The 16,791-nt window shown below is 37.5% G+C and overlaps 1 protein-coding gene across 2 annotated transcripts in view; it reads left to right on the forward strand.

Annotated features, from left to right (window-relative positions):
• The window catches only part of PARPBP (PARP1 binding protein), a 64,275-nt gene that overhangs the window by 13,283 nt on the left and 34,201 nt on the right, over nucleotides 1-16,791 (forward strand). Inside the window, exons 3-4 of one of the 2 annotated variants that reach the window (XM_025402927.1) lie at nucleotides 3,764-3,992; nucleotides 9,359-9,466. In XM_025402927.1, coding sequence (XP_025258712.1) covers nucleotides 3,849-3,992; nucleotides 9,359-9,466 — 252 coding nt within the window. In that variant the 5' untranslated portion in view covers nucleotides 3,764-3,848. Of the gene's footprint in view, nucleotides 1-3,758; nucleotides 3,993-9,358; nucleotides 9,467-16,791 lie in introns of both variants that reach the window. The other variant, XM_025402926.1, reaches the window with a different exon arrangement.

A 16,791-nucleotide genomic window follows, 5' to 3' on the forward strand; every position in this document is an offset into this window, starting at 1 on the left:
TGTCCTGAATAGTATTGCCTAGGTTTACTTCTGGGGGTTTTATGGTTTTAGTTCTAACATTTAAGTCTTTGATCCATCTTGAATTAATTTTTGTATAAAGTGTAAGGAAGGGATCCAGTTTCAGCTTTCTACATATGACTAGCCAGTTTTCCCAGCACGATTTATTAAATCGGGAATCTTTTCCCCATTTCTTGCTGCCGCCTTGCAGTTCGATCTCAGACTGATGTGCTAGCAGTGAGCGAGGCTTCGTGGGCCTGGGACCCTCCAAGCCAGGCGCAGCATGTAATCTCCTGGTGTGCAGTTTGCTAAGACCGTTGGAAAAGCACAGTATTAGGGTGGGAGTGTCCCAATTTTCCAGGTACCGTCTGTCATGGCTTCCCTTGGCTAGGAAAGGGAATTCCCCGACCCCTTGCACCTCCCGGGTGAGGCAATGCCCCTCCCTGCTTCGGCTCAGTCTCCGTGCTGTGCACCCACTGTCCAACAAGCCCCAGTGAGATGAACCTGGTACCTCAGTTGGAAATGCAGAAATCACCCGTCTTCTGCGTTGCTCATGCTGGGAGCTGTAGACGGGAGCTCTTCCTATTCTGCCATCTTGGAACCTCCTCCTAAAGATTTAACCTTTATAGATTCATTGAGGACTTTTGACTTCATTATATGACAAATGTATGACTTCATTAGGTGGCAAATAATATTTTGGCTTTCTTTCTTTGGAATTAGCTTCCTAGTTTGCATCTGACTGGCAATCGTGTTAATAGAGGCTATTTTGTTTTGCCTTAAATTGTCTTATTGAGAAACTTTTACAGTATTCCATTGCATAAAGCAGATGAAGGTATTAATTTTATACCTTTATGGAAAGCAGTTAAAGTACCTGTGATTGACTGTCAGATTTGAAAATGATATAACTGGGATCTAACAAGAAGAAACAGGTTTTTAAAATTGTATTACATTTTATCACCACTCTTTCCCCTCAAAACAATGATTTTACTTTAAACAAGAGAAGAGAAAGGAAATTGACATTTTTGATTACCTGTCATTTGTCAGGTGTTATTTAATCTGTGTAATCTCATTTTATAACCAAGGAAACTGACTGAAGGGTTTCAGTATCTTACCCAAGGTCACATAGCCCATTAGTGCTCTTAAGTAGACCTATCTTTTCTCTAATGACAACAAAACATCTAGTCAATTAAAAATGTAAAGTTTTAAAATTTTGAATTATTAGAAATATATGATATAATGTACAGAGTACAAATGCTTTGGAAAATGTGTAACTCTTGCTTTTCTCATTTTATTCTTGTGAAATACAATCCTTCTTATGTCCATCAGAGAATTAAAGTGCTGAACATTTTGAACTTCCTTCATATATTAGCCAGCTGGCATGTTTTCCTAGCAAAATATTTTCTGATTTGACCACAGACTCTCTCAATCAGTTGTTACTGGTTTGAATAATAGAATATGCTGTCATGGTGGGCACCTGATCATGAAAACTGATATCTGGAGTGCATTTTTATTTGGATTTAAAATGTTTTTACAATCCCAGTATAAACACTGTTAATCTAGTCAAAACTTTTTCTCACAAGATCAAGAGCTTACATAGTTTTACTTTAACTAGTTATAGTCAAAAGGGTAAGAATAAGTTGTGCATTTACATTACACAAAATCTTATTTTAAACATGAAGGATGTCAGACTAAGAATAGTTTTGCAAATTTTTGAGATAAAACAGTTTAGTTTTAAAACTAAATAACTGGATTTATTTAATTTAAATACCATTTGGAAATTTTCTGATGTGTATGTAACCTTTGTGGGGTTGGGGAGTAAGTGTACAGTTTTTGGTACAATGCTGGAAAATTACAAATATGTCCTACATTTGGAGAATAGATCCAATGTTTGAGAGTTACCGATTTTTTTGGGGGGCGTTATTCATGGAACTAGTTTCATGAAATAGAATTAATTTCCATTTTCATGACACAACAGGCCCCTGCACTAAGGACAATTAGGATAATTTTTTTAGTTGTGTTTATATAGATGAGTAAAGAGCTGCTTCTTTTAAGGCAGTTGGACACTTTGTCTTAAATGTGGATAGTGAGTAGTAACAGTGGCTAATTATTATAGGAAGTATAAAAATGCAGATTTAAAAGGGTCAAATATATAGAAAATAATATTCAGGAGTACTTAATTTCTTTCTATTTTTGTTGGGTAAAGGTTATATTGTAGTTTAGTTCTAGTGAAATGTAGTCGTACTTCAATACACACCCATCTTTAAATGCAATTAATGGACAGATCTTGGTGTTAATGGAAACTACTAAAATATTAAAGGAACTTAAATATGGAAGACAGCAATGTATTACATTTCATAAACCATATATAGATACTTAAAAATATTTAGTACTCATGGTGTATTAGAAAGGAGTAGTTAGAATTGGCCAGGCGCGGTTGCTCACGCCTGTAATCCCAGCACTCTGGGAGGCGGAGGCGGGCGGATCACGAGGTCAAATCAAGACCATCCTGGCTAACACAGTGAAATCCCGTCTCTACTAAAAAATACAAAAAATTAGCAGGGCGTAGTGGCGGGCCACCTGGTAGTCCCAGCTACTCGGAGGCTGAGGTAGGAGAATGACATCAACCCGGGGGGCAGAGCTTGCAGTGAGCTGAGATCGCACCACTGCACTCCAGCCTGGGAGACAGAGCGATACTCCGTCTCAAAAACAAACAAACAAACAAACAAAAGGAGTAGCTAGAATTTAATTTTTGCTGAATTAGGGCTGGCAGCTTTTGGAAGGCATCATTATTAATTTCATTAATAAGGGAGCAGAATGGAATCAATAAAAAAACCCTTCAACTTGTTCACTGAGAGAACTTATTATGCAGATATTGAAGACTTTAAAGAAAGTTTTATAGTTAGATAAAATATTGGCATGCAAACATGTTGGTAACATTAGTGGGTCTCTAAGCAACTATATGTCACTGTGGCCAGGTTATAATCTGTTTTATTTCTTGTGGGAAAAATAGAAACTCTGTCAAAAAAGAGAAAGAAAGAATAATTTTGCCTGATTACTAACATCTGACAACTTACAGAAAGAAACCTGTGTCTTTTTAGCACTTGTTTGTTACAGTTGCATGTGTCCATGAGCTGAGAAGAATCAAAATTAATCTCTGGCTCAAGATTTTACACTTGGTCTTAGCCAAAAGGCCAAGAAGCAATGGCTCAAGGTTTTAGCACTGATGTTTTGCTTTCCTTGTAATAGTAATGAAACATAATTTAAAAAAATTAATCTTTATGACCTTATTTTAAGACTAAACCCTTGGAATATTATGTTATGTGGGAATTCACTATGGCATTGAGAATTTTAAATACGAGATTAAAAATAGATTAGCCAAAAGAACTAAAAGGAACTAAAAAGAATCAAAATTTTCCCCTATCAGTAGTATTTAAGTATACTTTACTGCCCACCTATCCATCCACTATGGGTAGAAGAAGGTTGACAAATTTCAAGAAATGTAGCAGTGACTATGTATGTACCATTTTTGTCATGTGCAAACTTGCCTTAGTTGTTCATATTTTATAAAATCATGAAAACCTTTTTCTTTTATATCTGGTTTCCAAAATTGTCTCATAGTTCAACTTGGGTGTTCTCTTCAAACCCACAAAAATTGAATGTAGACTTTAACAAAATTTAGTTTGTATTTCTTATCTCAGTTATAAGTTATTGAATATTCTGGGACCCAACTTTATCTCTTTTTTTGGCATTATCTTTTGCAGCACAGTGGAGAATTTACAGTCTCTCTCAGTGATGTTTTATTGACGTGGAAATACTTACTCCATGAGAAATTGAACTTACCTGTTGAAAATATGGACGTGACTGACCATTATGAGGACATTAGGAAGATTTATGATGATTTCTTGGAGAATAGTAATATGTTAGATCTGATCGATGTTTATAAAAAATGTAGGATTTTGACTTCTAATTGTGAAAGTAATAAAACAATATGCCCCGTAAGTATTTTTTTAAACAATTCTATTTTAATCAAATTAAAATTTAGCTCTATTTATTTTAAATTATACTATCACCAGTTATAGTACCTTGGTAATGTTTTTGCTTTGTGAATCGTGTTAAAAATGGGAAAATTTAGCTACCTGAAAGCTACTTATTACTTGAAAGAAATATTTTGGTGGTAAATTTTCTTGGACTTGTGTTATTGTTATTTCGTTGCTATGAGAATAGCTTCTAATTAGACCAAAAATTTGTAACAAAGAAATTTGTCCCAAATGATTTCTTTTTGATTCATGTCAAAGATTGCTTTCGTATTTCACTTCCTTGATTTAGTGTGCACCTGTTCATTTGGCATATGTTGGATAAATGATTGGTATGACTTTTTCTATGGATTAATAATGTTATTTTACTACGTATAGGTATCATTTATGAGAATAGTATTATGCAATATACATGAGATAATAGACTGTTCCATTTTTGTACAAGCATTTTTTTTTTAATGGAGTATAAATTTAAAAATTAAATGGAGTAGTATCCCTTGCAGCTTGGTTTTGTCTATGTTAGAATTTATAAATTGTTTTAGAATATATTTGGGTATATCTAGTTATTTTTAAAGTGTTGGAAATATTTTTGGTTATTTGAATATTTACTGAGTGCCAATAAAGTAGTAAATAGTGGCAATAAATAACTGTAGCTGGAATTAGAAGAAAATGTTTACTATATTTTATAAGATATTCAATTATTTTATAAATGTTTCAATGTAATACTTGAGAACAGTGTTTTAGCTGATTATAGTAGAAACCTCCACTACAATAGTTATTTAGAGAAAACAGAAGTATAACTCTTTTATTTAAGATGTCTAAAGAAACGCAACCAGGACTGATATGATAGCTCCATGGTTATCTGACACCTGGACTTTCTCTGTCATTCTGCTCCCTCATTTTAGTCCTTGGTCCCTACCCTCAAGACCATTTTATGTTCCAAGATGAACATTGGAGCTCCAGCCATTATATTCATTATACTGGTATTCCTTGCACCAAGAAGTAGTAAGGAAGAACAGCAGTTGCTTTTCTCTTAAGGGTACATAGCTTTTTCTTTCATCTTATTGCCAAAAGGTTAGTCATATGGCTGCAACAAGCTGCAAGGGAAGATGGAGAATATAGATCTTATTCTGGGTAATATCTTGCCAGAATAAAAACAAAAGCTCTATTACTGGGGAAGAAAGGGAGAATGGATATTGGCAGGCAGCTTGCTGTCTTTGTCTCATTGAACTATCACGAAAACCTCTGCCTTGTTACAACTTCCCCAAAACATATCCACACACGTGTACAACTACACTGTGGTAAGGATACTTGTAAAGATAGTTTTTAAAATTCTTCCTTAGCTATATCTTATTTGCTTGCTTACAGAGATTATTTTTGTCTATTTTTCACATAGTTGATTTAGAGAGGCTTAATCATATATCAGTATTGGATTGCAGGAACAACAAAGATCTTAAAAACCAGTGATAGTAAAATCTACCTGAGGTCTTTGGACTCATTGTTTTCCTTCTATTCCTTGCCCTTGTCTAAGTCCTCTAATAAGTTTCCTCATTTGAGTGGGTTAAGTTATAGTATGATATGTATCAGGGTATGAGTTCGAGGTTGTCTATGTGGGAGACTGTCTCCAAATGTCATCATGTCACCAGGAGTAAAATTGAAGCTAAGATGGTAGTAGATGAAGTAGAAAATGTTCTGCATTTTAACCCTGGAAGATCAACAACTCAATCTCTGATACTATTGTTTGTTCCAGGGAAATTTCCAGTGTGGGGAAAAAGTAGACAGGAAAATATATCCTTAGATTGATTTCTCAAAAATATACTAGATATAATCCCAATTTATGCTAAAAGTCTCTTTAAAGATACATATTAGAATATTCCAAACAGTTTTGAATGTCATGATCCTGAATTTTCATAATCCTGATGAAGTTTCTTTGTTTCATATTTGTAGCTGAAGTAAGGTAGGGATTATGAGGAATTAAGATAAAGCTAAGTCAGGGCAATTTTGGGAATGTGGTCACTTAAACAGTGCCCTCTTCACTCCCTACTTATGATTCCTCTTCTAAGGAAAATGGATTCAGGGCCCATGGGCATCTCGGAGCACATAAGGCCTTAGATTGTAACTGGAGTCTAAGTAGAGAGATTTGATACAGGGCTTGCTTTCTCATGAACTGAGCAAGTATCTCAGAAGACAGGATCAGAGACCTGGGGTGAGGAGCAGAAATGGTTGATCCTGACAAGAGCTTAGCCTTAGAGATCTGTGGAACGTCTTTTGGGGGAAGGTCAGCAAATGACCTCTGTGGGTACACTCATATTCCCTGACCCTCAAGCCAAGAAGTAGCTGAATAGATGGGCTCACTTCTTGTTGGTGAAGCTTAGGAGAACACAAGACTCTTCCTTAGCCTCAGCAGGTGACTGGTAGCCTGTTTTTTTGTCCACTGCTGCTCTGTAAGTATAGATAGCATTTCAACTTCTATTACTTGTAGAACTGTCACCACTTAAGCTACCTCAGCAGTCAGATCTGAGTCCCAAAAAGCTAATGAAGAAAACAACACATGATTTAAGGGTTTCCAGCAGCCAGAGAAGGGTGAGTTCGCTGACAACACACATGCCTAACAGAACAGAGCTACTACAGGGGAATGACAGCAACTTGAATACATATAAATGTTAGGTACTTGGGAAAATTCAAGAATAGCACCTCAACTTAAAACTACGGATGTGACAAAAAAGAAGGTAGCGCACCTGCGTGGGCCTGGGTCTGGGTGGGGGTGCCGTGGGTGCTTCATGATGCTGGGCTCTCTGGGATGGGGGGATGGCAGAGGGTGCTGCAACCACCCAGGGGAGAATGCAGCCAAAGGCGTAGGTTTTTACCTTGAACTTCTTTTGTGATGAGAAGGCCACCCTTGAGAAAGCTCATAAAACATAACACCTCTGCAGAAATGGTCCTTAGTTGGAGACTGCAACTGCTGGGAGATGCATCAACATCAGTGAATGGGGTCTTGCAAGTGGGTCCCTGATGCCTGCACACTTTTTTGGACCTTCTGATCTACCTGGCAGGGGTCAACTATACAGCCACTTTTGGAAAGAGGAAGCTTGCTGCTGTCCAGGCCAGATCTCTTGGCTCCTGGGGAAGATCCACCAGTGTCAGCCTCATTGACCCAGGAGCAACAGAAGGGAGAATCCCTCTGAGCATGGAGCTGGTCTCTAAACTTGGGATTGCCTGGGATTCCCATCACAGTCCAGAAGAAACCTGAAGAAGCTGGCGGCTGCCATGCGGCAATTGAGACAGTAGGAAAGCCACCTGCTTCAGAACATTGAAGAAGCCACCTGGCACCAACTCACTGTCCAAGCTGAGAAGAAGGAACCAGGGACCCAAGGAGCTTCAGTTTAATATAAAACCAGCAGCAAGCCTCTGAAGTCCAGGCATGTCAGAGAAATGCCTTTTTTTGTGGGCACATGGTTACCAAATACAGAGCTAGATTTTATTTTTGTAAATATTTGCATCCCCTACTTTATCAAAAAGCTTTCCTTTTTATTTCTAAAAAACAAAGAATGCTTTATTTCCAACTGCATCCCTTGCTCTGCTGCCTCCCTGCTCCTCTTCCCAGATGTTGGGCAGGTGCTGGCTCTTCTCAGGAATGCAGATGAAAGCTTGTTGCTAGAGTGGAATAAAAAAGGGCAGCCCCTGTTCGAAAATTCAGACTGCATTGAAAAACGCAGGGCATAATATAGTCTAAGTCCATCTGGGATCTTCTGTTTTAAGAGACAGGTGTAAAGATTACTCTCAAACTGCAGGATGGGTGGAAAGTATTCCAGATCAAGGTTCCAGTTCTCCCTGGGAGCACCCACATTTCTTTTAAGGTTTCCAGCAGAGATGTAATGATGAAATTAATCACAAAAGGGATGAGATGCAGGCTGGTAGTTGCAGTTACTGGGTTACTGTAAATTTCATCTGTTGATGTTCTACATATGTGGTAAGAATTTATTTACTGTGTAGTATGTTTAAACATTTGTAAATTTTATGAGCTAGTTCTAGTTCCTCCTGTATAAGCTGACAATTCAAATTGTTCACTGTTTTCCTGTGACAGTTATTATCTGGTTATAAAATTATCAGATAAAAATGAGAGAAATTTATTTTTCAAATACAACATGAAAGTATAAAAAAGTGGACTTTTTCCTTTGTAATTGCATAACACTGAAATAAATACTTCAGAGTAATGTCATCTGATATTTATTAAAAACAAATCATTTTCATGACAATTAAAAAGTTCCCAACATGGTAGACCAATTCAGACCAAAATTAGTCTCTTGAAAATTAAGCACAGTAAATACTTAAAGCACAAAGAAAAATATTAGATAAAGAAATCATGAAGTACTTAGTAATTTTCCAAGTAGGAGAACAGTAAAAAAAAAAGAAAAAAAGAAAAAACAGGGGTTAAACAGAAGCAGATCCATGAGGCTATAATTAAGTACATAATTTGATATAGATATATTTGTTATAAGACATATTTTCCTTAGCTGAAACAAAAGCAGATAACACCATTATGATAGGTTGGCCTTTTGAGATATCTTTTCAGGTTTTTTGCATTTCTGACATCCATGGCTCCACCTGGACCAACCCAGAAGCAATTTAGCATGAAGGACAACAGCTTTGATCCCCTATTTCCTCTCTGCCCAAACCAATCAGCAGCAAGCCTAGCCACCCCCATCCCTTCTTCCAAACTGCCTTTGAAAACCCCCTAACCTATGAGCTTTGGATGAGATTGGTTTGAATACTAACTCTATCTCCCACGTGCCATGGCCAGCCTTGTGCCTATTAAACTCTTTTTGATACAGGGTCTCACTCTAGCACCCAGGTTGGAGGGCAGTGGTGCAGTCACAACTCACTGCAGCCTTCCCGGGCTCAAGGAATCCTGCCACCTCAGCCTCTCAAGCAGCTGGGACTACAGGCACACGCCATCATGCCCAGCTAAATTTTTGCATTTTTTGCAGAGACAGAGTTTTATCATGTTGCCCAGGCTGGTCTTGAACACCTGGACTCAAGCAATCCACCTGCTTTGGCCTCACAGAGTGGTAGGATTACAGGTGTGAGCCACGGTACCTGACCCTAAACTTTTTCTTTACTGCAGTTATGTGATCTTTATTTGTATAGCAGACAGGAAGAACCCATGGACAGTTACATTATGAAGTTTAATTATATGTATACTTAATGATTGCTAACAATTGTCAGGTAATACTCTGGACTGAAACATCAATGACACTGAGTAGAGCTTTATGTGAAGTAATTTTTATAGTCAGCATTTTATTAGTAATACCCTGTATTTTCTACAGAGTCAACTACTGGATTTTCTGTCTGGCAAACAGTATGCAGTAGGTGATGAAACTGATCTTTCTATACCAACATCACCAACGAGTAAATACAACCAGGATAATGAAAAGGTACTGATAAACTGTGAGTAAGTTCAAGCAGACTATAATCCCTTTCAAATCACTGAATTTGGTGGTACCTTAAAGTTACTAATGCTTTGTAAAAATTTTTTTAACAAATCTTTAATTTGTTTAAAACTGTATTCACAAAGAATAATACATTGGAGGCTGGTGAGAATGTGAAAAAAGAGTCTTTATGATTTGGGGCCAAGGTAACAGGCATTTAGTAAAAATAGGTATCATTCAAAGTATCAGGAAAGTAATTGAAGGTCCAGTTTGTCAAAGTTCTTTGAATCTCTGATAAACTTCACATTTACTCTTTTAGATCATTGATCCTTGGGAGAATGTGCTCAACTGAAAAATCTGGTCTATACCCTTTGCTGTAGTACAACTCATATATCAGGAGTTTGCATGATAGGGTTTGTTGTATAAACCACCAAAAAGTAGTGCCACATACAAGTTTGGTTTAATATAATTTACCTTCAGCTGAACACTATGCTGGGTACCTAATCATATGTGGTAACCACACTAACCATAGTAGTAGTACTTATGAAAATGGGGACAAAACTATGACCTTTTTTCTCTCTTGCCCAAATTCCTATTTAAAGGGACTGGGGAGTATACCTTCTAAACTGTAACATCTCATCAGTTGGGTTTTATTTAACCGTCTATAATGTGGTTTACTTTCCAACCTGACTCTGGCATAATATCACATGACAGATAGAGAAGGAAATAAAAATATTTTACCCCAAAATACATTTCTTTGCCATATTTTGAAATGGTCCTACAAAGCTGTCTTTTGTGGAGGAAAATTTGCGTTTGTAAAGGATCTTTATTAATGTAACTAAATCTTTCCTCTTCCAGGCCCTCCAAATCCTGAAGAGATAACTGAGAGTCTAGCACCTTTTACAGGTCTAAATAGGAAGCATTTGCCATCTGTTGTTTCTAAGGGTGGCCATCTATGAGACTTCATCTACATAATAAGAACCTTGGTCTTCACAATCCCATATCTTAAACCAGAGACTCCTTTCTACTGATTCCGGGTCTTTAGATAATAATTCTTTCAACCAATTGCTTGCCAACCAGAAAATCTTTGAATCTACCTATGACCTGTAAGCCCATTTCAAGCTGTCCCACCTTTCCAGGCTGAACCAATGTTTACCTCACATGTACCGATTGATGTCTTATGTCTCTCTAAAACATATATTACCCCAGCTACTCAGGAGGCTGAGGCAGGGGAATTGCTTGCACCAGGGAGGTGGAGGTTACAGTGAGCTGAGATCGCACCACTGCACTCCAGCCTGGGTGACAGAGCAAGACTCCATCTCAAAAATAAAAACGAAAAACAAAAAAACATATATAATCAAGCTATAACCCAACCACCTTGGGCACATGTTCTCAACATCTCTTGAGACTGCACCTCAGACCACTGAGAGACAGGACTAGCTGGATTTCCTAGGCCGACTAAGAATTCCTAAGCCTAGCTGGGAAGGTGACCACATGGACCTTTAAACACGTGGTTTGCAACTTAGCTCACACTCGACCAATCAGGTAGTAAAGAGAGCTCACTAAAATGCTAATTAGGCTAAAACAGGAGGTAAAGAAATAGCCAATCATCTATAGCCTGAGAGCACAGCGGGAGGGACCAAGATGGGAATATAAACCTAGGCATTCGAGCAGGGAACGGCAACCCCTTTGGGTCCCCTCCCATTTTATGGGAGCTCTGTATTCACTCTGTTAAATCTTGCAACTGCACACTCTTGTGGTCCATGTTTGTTATGGCTCGAGCTGAGCTTTTGCTCGCCATCCACAACTGCTATTTGCCGCTGTTGCAGACCTGCTGCTGACTTCCACCTCTCCGGATCTGGCAGGATGTCCACTGTGCTCCTGATCTAGCGAGGCGCCGATTGGGCTAAAGGCTTGCCATTGTTCCTGCATGGCTAAGTACCCAGGTTCATCCCGATTGAGCTGAACACTAGTCACAGGGTTCCACGGTTCTCTTCCGTGACCCATGGCTTCTAATAGAGCTATAACACTCACTGCATGGCCCAAGATTCCATTCCTTGGAATCTGTGAGGCCAAGAACCCCAGATCAGAAAACAAGAGGCTTGTCGCCACCTTGGAAGCACCCACCACCATCTTGGGAGCTCTAAGAACAAGGACTGCCGGTAACACCATGATCACTCATATTTGGCTGAGAATAAACCTTCTTAAATATTTCACAGGGTTTAACTCCTGGCAAAGTTTCTGTAATTAATAAAATCACATTGACAAGATGAGAATTTAAGAGTATTGAAAAAAGTGAAATTATATTCAACATATTTTAATTATTTTTATTTTATTTATTTTGATTATTATTACTTTTTTGAGGCAGAGGCTCACTGTGTTGCCCAGGCTGAAGTGCAGTGGCATGATCTCCGCTCACTGAAACCTCTGCCTCCTGGGTTCAAGCGATCCTTCCACCTCAGCCTCCCAAGTAGCTAGGATTACAAGCGTGTGCCACCACGCCTGGCTGATTTTTGTATTTTTAGTAGAGACCAGGTTTTACCATGTTGGCCAGGCTGACTTTGAACCCCTGACCTCAGGTGATCTGCCTGCCTCTGTCTCTCAAAGTGCTGGGATTACAGGCATGAGCCACTGTGCCCAGCCAACATATTTTAGAAATACGATATATAAAAGGTCTAGAATACATTTACTTCCAAAATCACCTGCTCCAATAAGTTAAAACACTTGGTGAATCGCCTTCATTTTTTGACAAACATTGCTGAGGTAGATTCTTCTATGTGTCCCATGTTAAATAGATTGCACTTAAAATATGTATTTTAGCAGTGCCCTCAAATACCTGTATGTCTCCTTCCTAGATTTAATGAAGTGTTTTATATGTGCATCTGATATTTTTTCTGTCATATTTGAAAGTAAGTTGCTGACATGTGGATCCATAAAATTCCTTAGCATACATTTCCTAAAAATAATGACATAACTGCAATATAATTATAATAAATAAGAAAACTTTAACAAGTATTTTCAAATATCATTTACTAACTTCCATATTTAAATTTCTCCATTTGTCCCCAAAATGGTTTTATGTCTCCTTAGACTCTTTTACTCTAGAAGAATTCCCGTAATCTTTTCTTAAAAAAAATTTCGGATTAATTCCTTGTGGTATTATTTAACTTGTTTCTCTATTTGCTGTATTTCCAATAAACTGGAAGTGACATCTAAAATCTTGCTTATATTTTGGTTTAGCATTTCCTAAGAAATACTTCTTAACTGATGCAGAGTATTTCATTTTTTGTCGTATTGGGAAGCAAACTCAGGTTATCCTAAATTTCCAGGTCTCTCCAGTATAAAGATGTAGTTTTCCCTTTGCTGTCAGCAAAGATCTGTGAGGTGACACTTTGGCACTGTATAAATATCCTGTTTCCCAGTAACCTTTTATCTAATGGTTTTAAGCATTGATGATCCCTGCTTGAATCAGTTATTTCTATAGTGTCTATAGAATAGTGAGCTTCTAATTCTGTTATGTCTTTACATTAATTAATTGCCATTTCTCAGTAAAACTTTATCTTATCAAATGAGATGAAGTACCCTTCTCTAAAAATCTCAGGGTAACTCCTTAATTCTCTACCAATTTAGGGGTTAGTGTAATAGTTATATATAATATAAGTAAATTAGATATTTATTCTTTTATAGTACTCCCTTTTGTGTATCTATTATATGGATTCATGAATTTATTCAGTGTAAAATGAGCTACACTCATTAATCTTTGATGCTAAAATAGAGGAAGCTGCTTCGAGCAGGTTTTTCTGTCTTTTTTATATGCTCTAGTAGACTTTTCGAGCATTTTCCTCTTTTCTGGTACAAGAAAATATCCCAGCCCACCTGCCCAGACCTGTTTCCTTTTAGATTTCTCTTGCTTGAAATTAACTTTTCACTTACATTTCCTCTCTTTTCCCTCAATGCCCAAATCTTGACAAAGTGATTGCCAAATTGCCTGATCTTTTCTCAGTGGCACTTAAGTGGTGCATTTGTATATCAAGAGGGTAGATCACTTAAAGATCTCTTGTATGTGCTAAAGATCTATCCTGTATGTGCTATAGGGAGGAAATTATAGTTGTTATATCTGTATTTTTAAAGAGGAATGAACTAATTTGTATGTATGAAAAGAAGCTTTTGGAACTTCAACTTATAAAGTTTAAAGGGATATCTGTGACTAAAGATTACAAGCATGTAGTTTCCTGATTTAAACAACACTGATAGTTTCATTGTGTTAATTCTCTAATTTCTCTCTTTTGCTTTCTTGGATTGTATTTTCTAATAGAATTTTATCTACTAGTTCAACTAATGGATTTGATTTTCTGAGGAGTATTAAATTGTCAGCCATCTTCCTAGCCATGCTTCTGTTACTTGCAGTTTCTAATTTTTCTTTTTACAAGGTCTTTTTGGAAGTCAATGTATTTCTTTTTTCCCCTCTGAGACAGAGCGTCACTCCATTGCCCAGGCTGGAGTGCAGTGGCGCGATCTCAGTTCACTGCAACCTCCACCTCCTGGGTTCAAGCAATTCTCCTGCCTTAGTCTCCTGAATAGCTGGGATTACAGGCACGTGCCACCACACCCGGCTGATTTTGTATTTTTAGTACAGATGGGGTTTCACCATGTTGGCCAGGCTGGTCTTGAACTCCTGACCTCATGGTCCACCCATCTCGGCCTCCCAAAGGCTGAGATGACAGGCGTGAGCCACCGCATCCAGCCAAAAGCCAATGTATTTCTAATTAAAATCTTAATGTGAATTTTTGGGCTGCAGTCTTGCAAAGATATATTTTGACCATCAAATGTGTTTACTAATAGAACACCAGAGTCTTCAAGTAGGTGAATGGATTGAATTTGAGAAACAATATTTTTGTTTCCTTATTTTATTTTACTTCATTTTATTTTTCCTAAGGTACTAAACCATTGCTTTTAAAATTCTGAAGTAATGAAGGGAATAATAGAATAAAGTCCAAAAAAAAGAAAACCATCAGTTTAAAAAAAAATCTGAATATCTTAGTTTTTGTCCAACTTTTTTTTTTTTTTTTTGTCAGTATATATAACCAGTTATGCATTGGCAAACAAAAGTTAAAAAAAGACCCTGTATAAATTGTTAATCTTCTCAACTTAGAAGAACTGACTTTCTTCAAACTGAGGTTGAATATCTGCCTTTCTCTCAGTAAGAAGAGATAGGAAAAGAAACTTGGAATTGTCAGAAAGCTTAAATAAAATTGACCAACTTCTAAACAAACATTGCAAATACTTTGTGGTATGGATAGAATCAGTTTATTAAACAAATAAACAGAACAGTATCCTTATTTTTGGTGTCTTGGTAAAGGCTTCAATCTTGTGGATTTTTTCAATTTAGGCCCTTGCTCTTGGACATCATAACTGTACTTATGTGGACTGCTTTTCCAGGGAGCCTCTTTAAAACTCACTTGTAAATACAAGAGCAAGGAAACCATAACAACCATGTTATCTGACCATAATGATAGGGATAGATTTCCAATTGCAGCCATGAGTTAAACGAAACACTCTAACTGTGAGGACTCCAAGATGTTTTTCCCTTAAGTTTGCCCAACATCACAGATCAGAAGGACAAAATTTGCTAACCTTAAGGAGCAACTTATAGATGTGAGAGCTTAAGCCCTGGTTTTGTACCCAATTAGGATCAGGTATATACATATTTGTTAAGTTCTTGTTATTTTTGAACAGCAGAAGCACAGTGACATAGAGATTGCATTAAGTTAAATTTAGGGAAAGTTTCTGATTACAGTGTGAATATCACTTTTTCTCTGCTTTGATTTTTGGTAAATTGTGTTATTCTTCCCAAATGTCAAAGGAATAAAAAGAATTGTGTTTTAGACAGACTATTGCACTGTGAAGTTAAAATGGAAACTCATATTATAGACTTGTATAATAGAAGTATTGTGATTTACTGTGAAAATAAAGATAAAAGGACATTTGAAATATGAGCAGAGGCTGGTCACGGTGGCTCGTGCCTATAATCCCAGCATTTTGGGAGGCTAAGGCAGGCAGATCACCTGAGGTTGAGAGTTCGAGACCAGCCTGACCAACATGGAGAAACCCTGTCTCTACTAAAAATACAAAATTAGCCAGGTGTGGTGGCACATGCCTGTAATCCCAGCTATTTGGGAGGCTGAGGCAGGAGAATCACTTGAACTTGGGAGGCTGAGGTTGCGGTGAGCCGAGATTGTGTCATTGCATTCCAGCCTGGGCAACAAGAGCAAAACACCATCTCAAAATTAAAAAAAATAAAAAATAATTTAAAAAAGAAAGAAATATAATCAGAAAACTATATTATACCTTATTCTATAAAATTTTAGGAGAAACTTTAAAGCTTATTTTTATTTGGTTGTGCCTTAGAATACCTTTCTTTGTAAGGCACCGTAATAAAAAATATAAGCATTTATTTTATCCCAGGTAAGTTTTTTTTTTTCCCCTTTGGAAGCAGTCTCATTCTGTCACCCAGACTGGAGTGCAGTAGCACTATCTTGGCTCACTGCAACCTCCACCTCCCAGGTTCAAGTGATTCTTGTGCCACAGCCTCCCGAGTAGCTGGGATTACAGGTGTGTGCCACCACGTCCCGCTAATATTTTGTATTTTTAGTAGAGACAGGGTTTCGCTGTGTTGGCCAGGCGGGTCTTGAACTCTTGGCCTCAAGTGATCCACCTGCCTTGGCGTCCCTGTGGTGGGATTACAGGTGTGAGCCAACACACCCAGCCTCAGGTAAGTTTTTCTTAATAGATTTTTAATTTTGAAATTTTTAAAAGGACAAATTTATATATTGATTTTTCTTTCATCACTGAAAACTCATTGAGAACCTATTGAGTTTCATTAAATGAAAACTCATTGAGAACAAAAATAGATTGGTTACCTACTATAATGCGAGTCATTCCGTTAGCATCTAAGGACACATGATTTGCTCTCATGGAACTCATAAAGTAATAGGAGGATTAAGAAACGTTACCAGAAAGTGGCTAGGCACAGTGGCTCGTGCCTGTAATCCCAGCACTTTGGGAGGTCAAGGCAGGAGGATCACTTGAGCACAGGAGTTCAAGATTAGCCTGGAAAACAGAGTGAAATATTGTCTCCATAAAAAAATATTAAAAAGGAAAGTATCAGGAAGTGTTAACACCTATGCAGAGAATTATAATAGGGTGGTATGCAGAGTTATCACAGGATGGCTGGAAAGAGAATACATGAATGTCTACTTTAGATTGGGGAATCAGGGAGCATCTCTGAAATGGTAACGTTGAACTAGTATATTTAATATGCAAGGAAAAAT

Source organism: Theropithecus gelada, chromosome 11 (assembly GCF_003255815.1).
Source record: "Theropithecus gelada isolate Dixy chromosome 11, Tgel_1.0, whole genome shotgun sequence".
Taxonomy (NCBI): domain Eukaryota; kingdom Metazoa; phylum Chordata; class Mammalia; order Primates; family Cercopithecidae; genus Theropithecus; species Theropithecus gelada.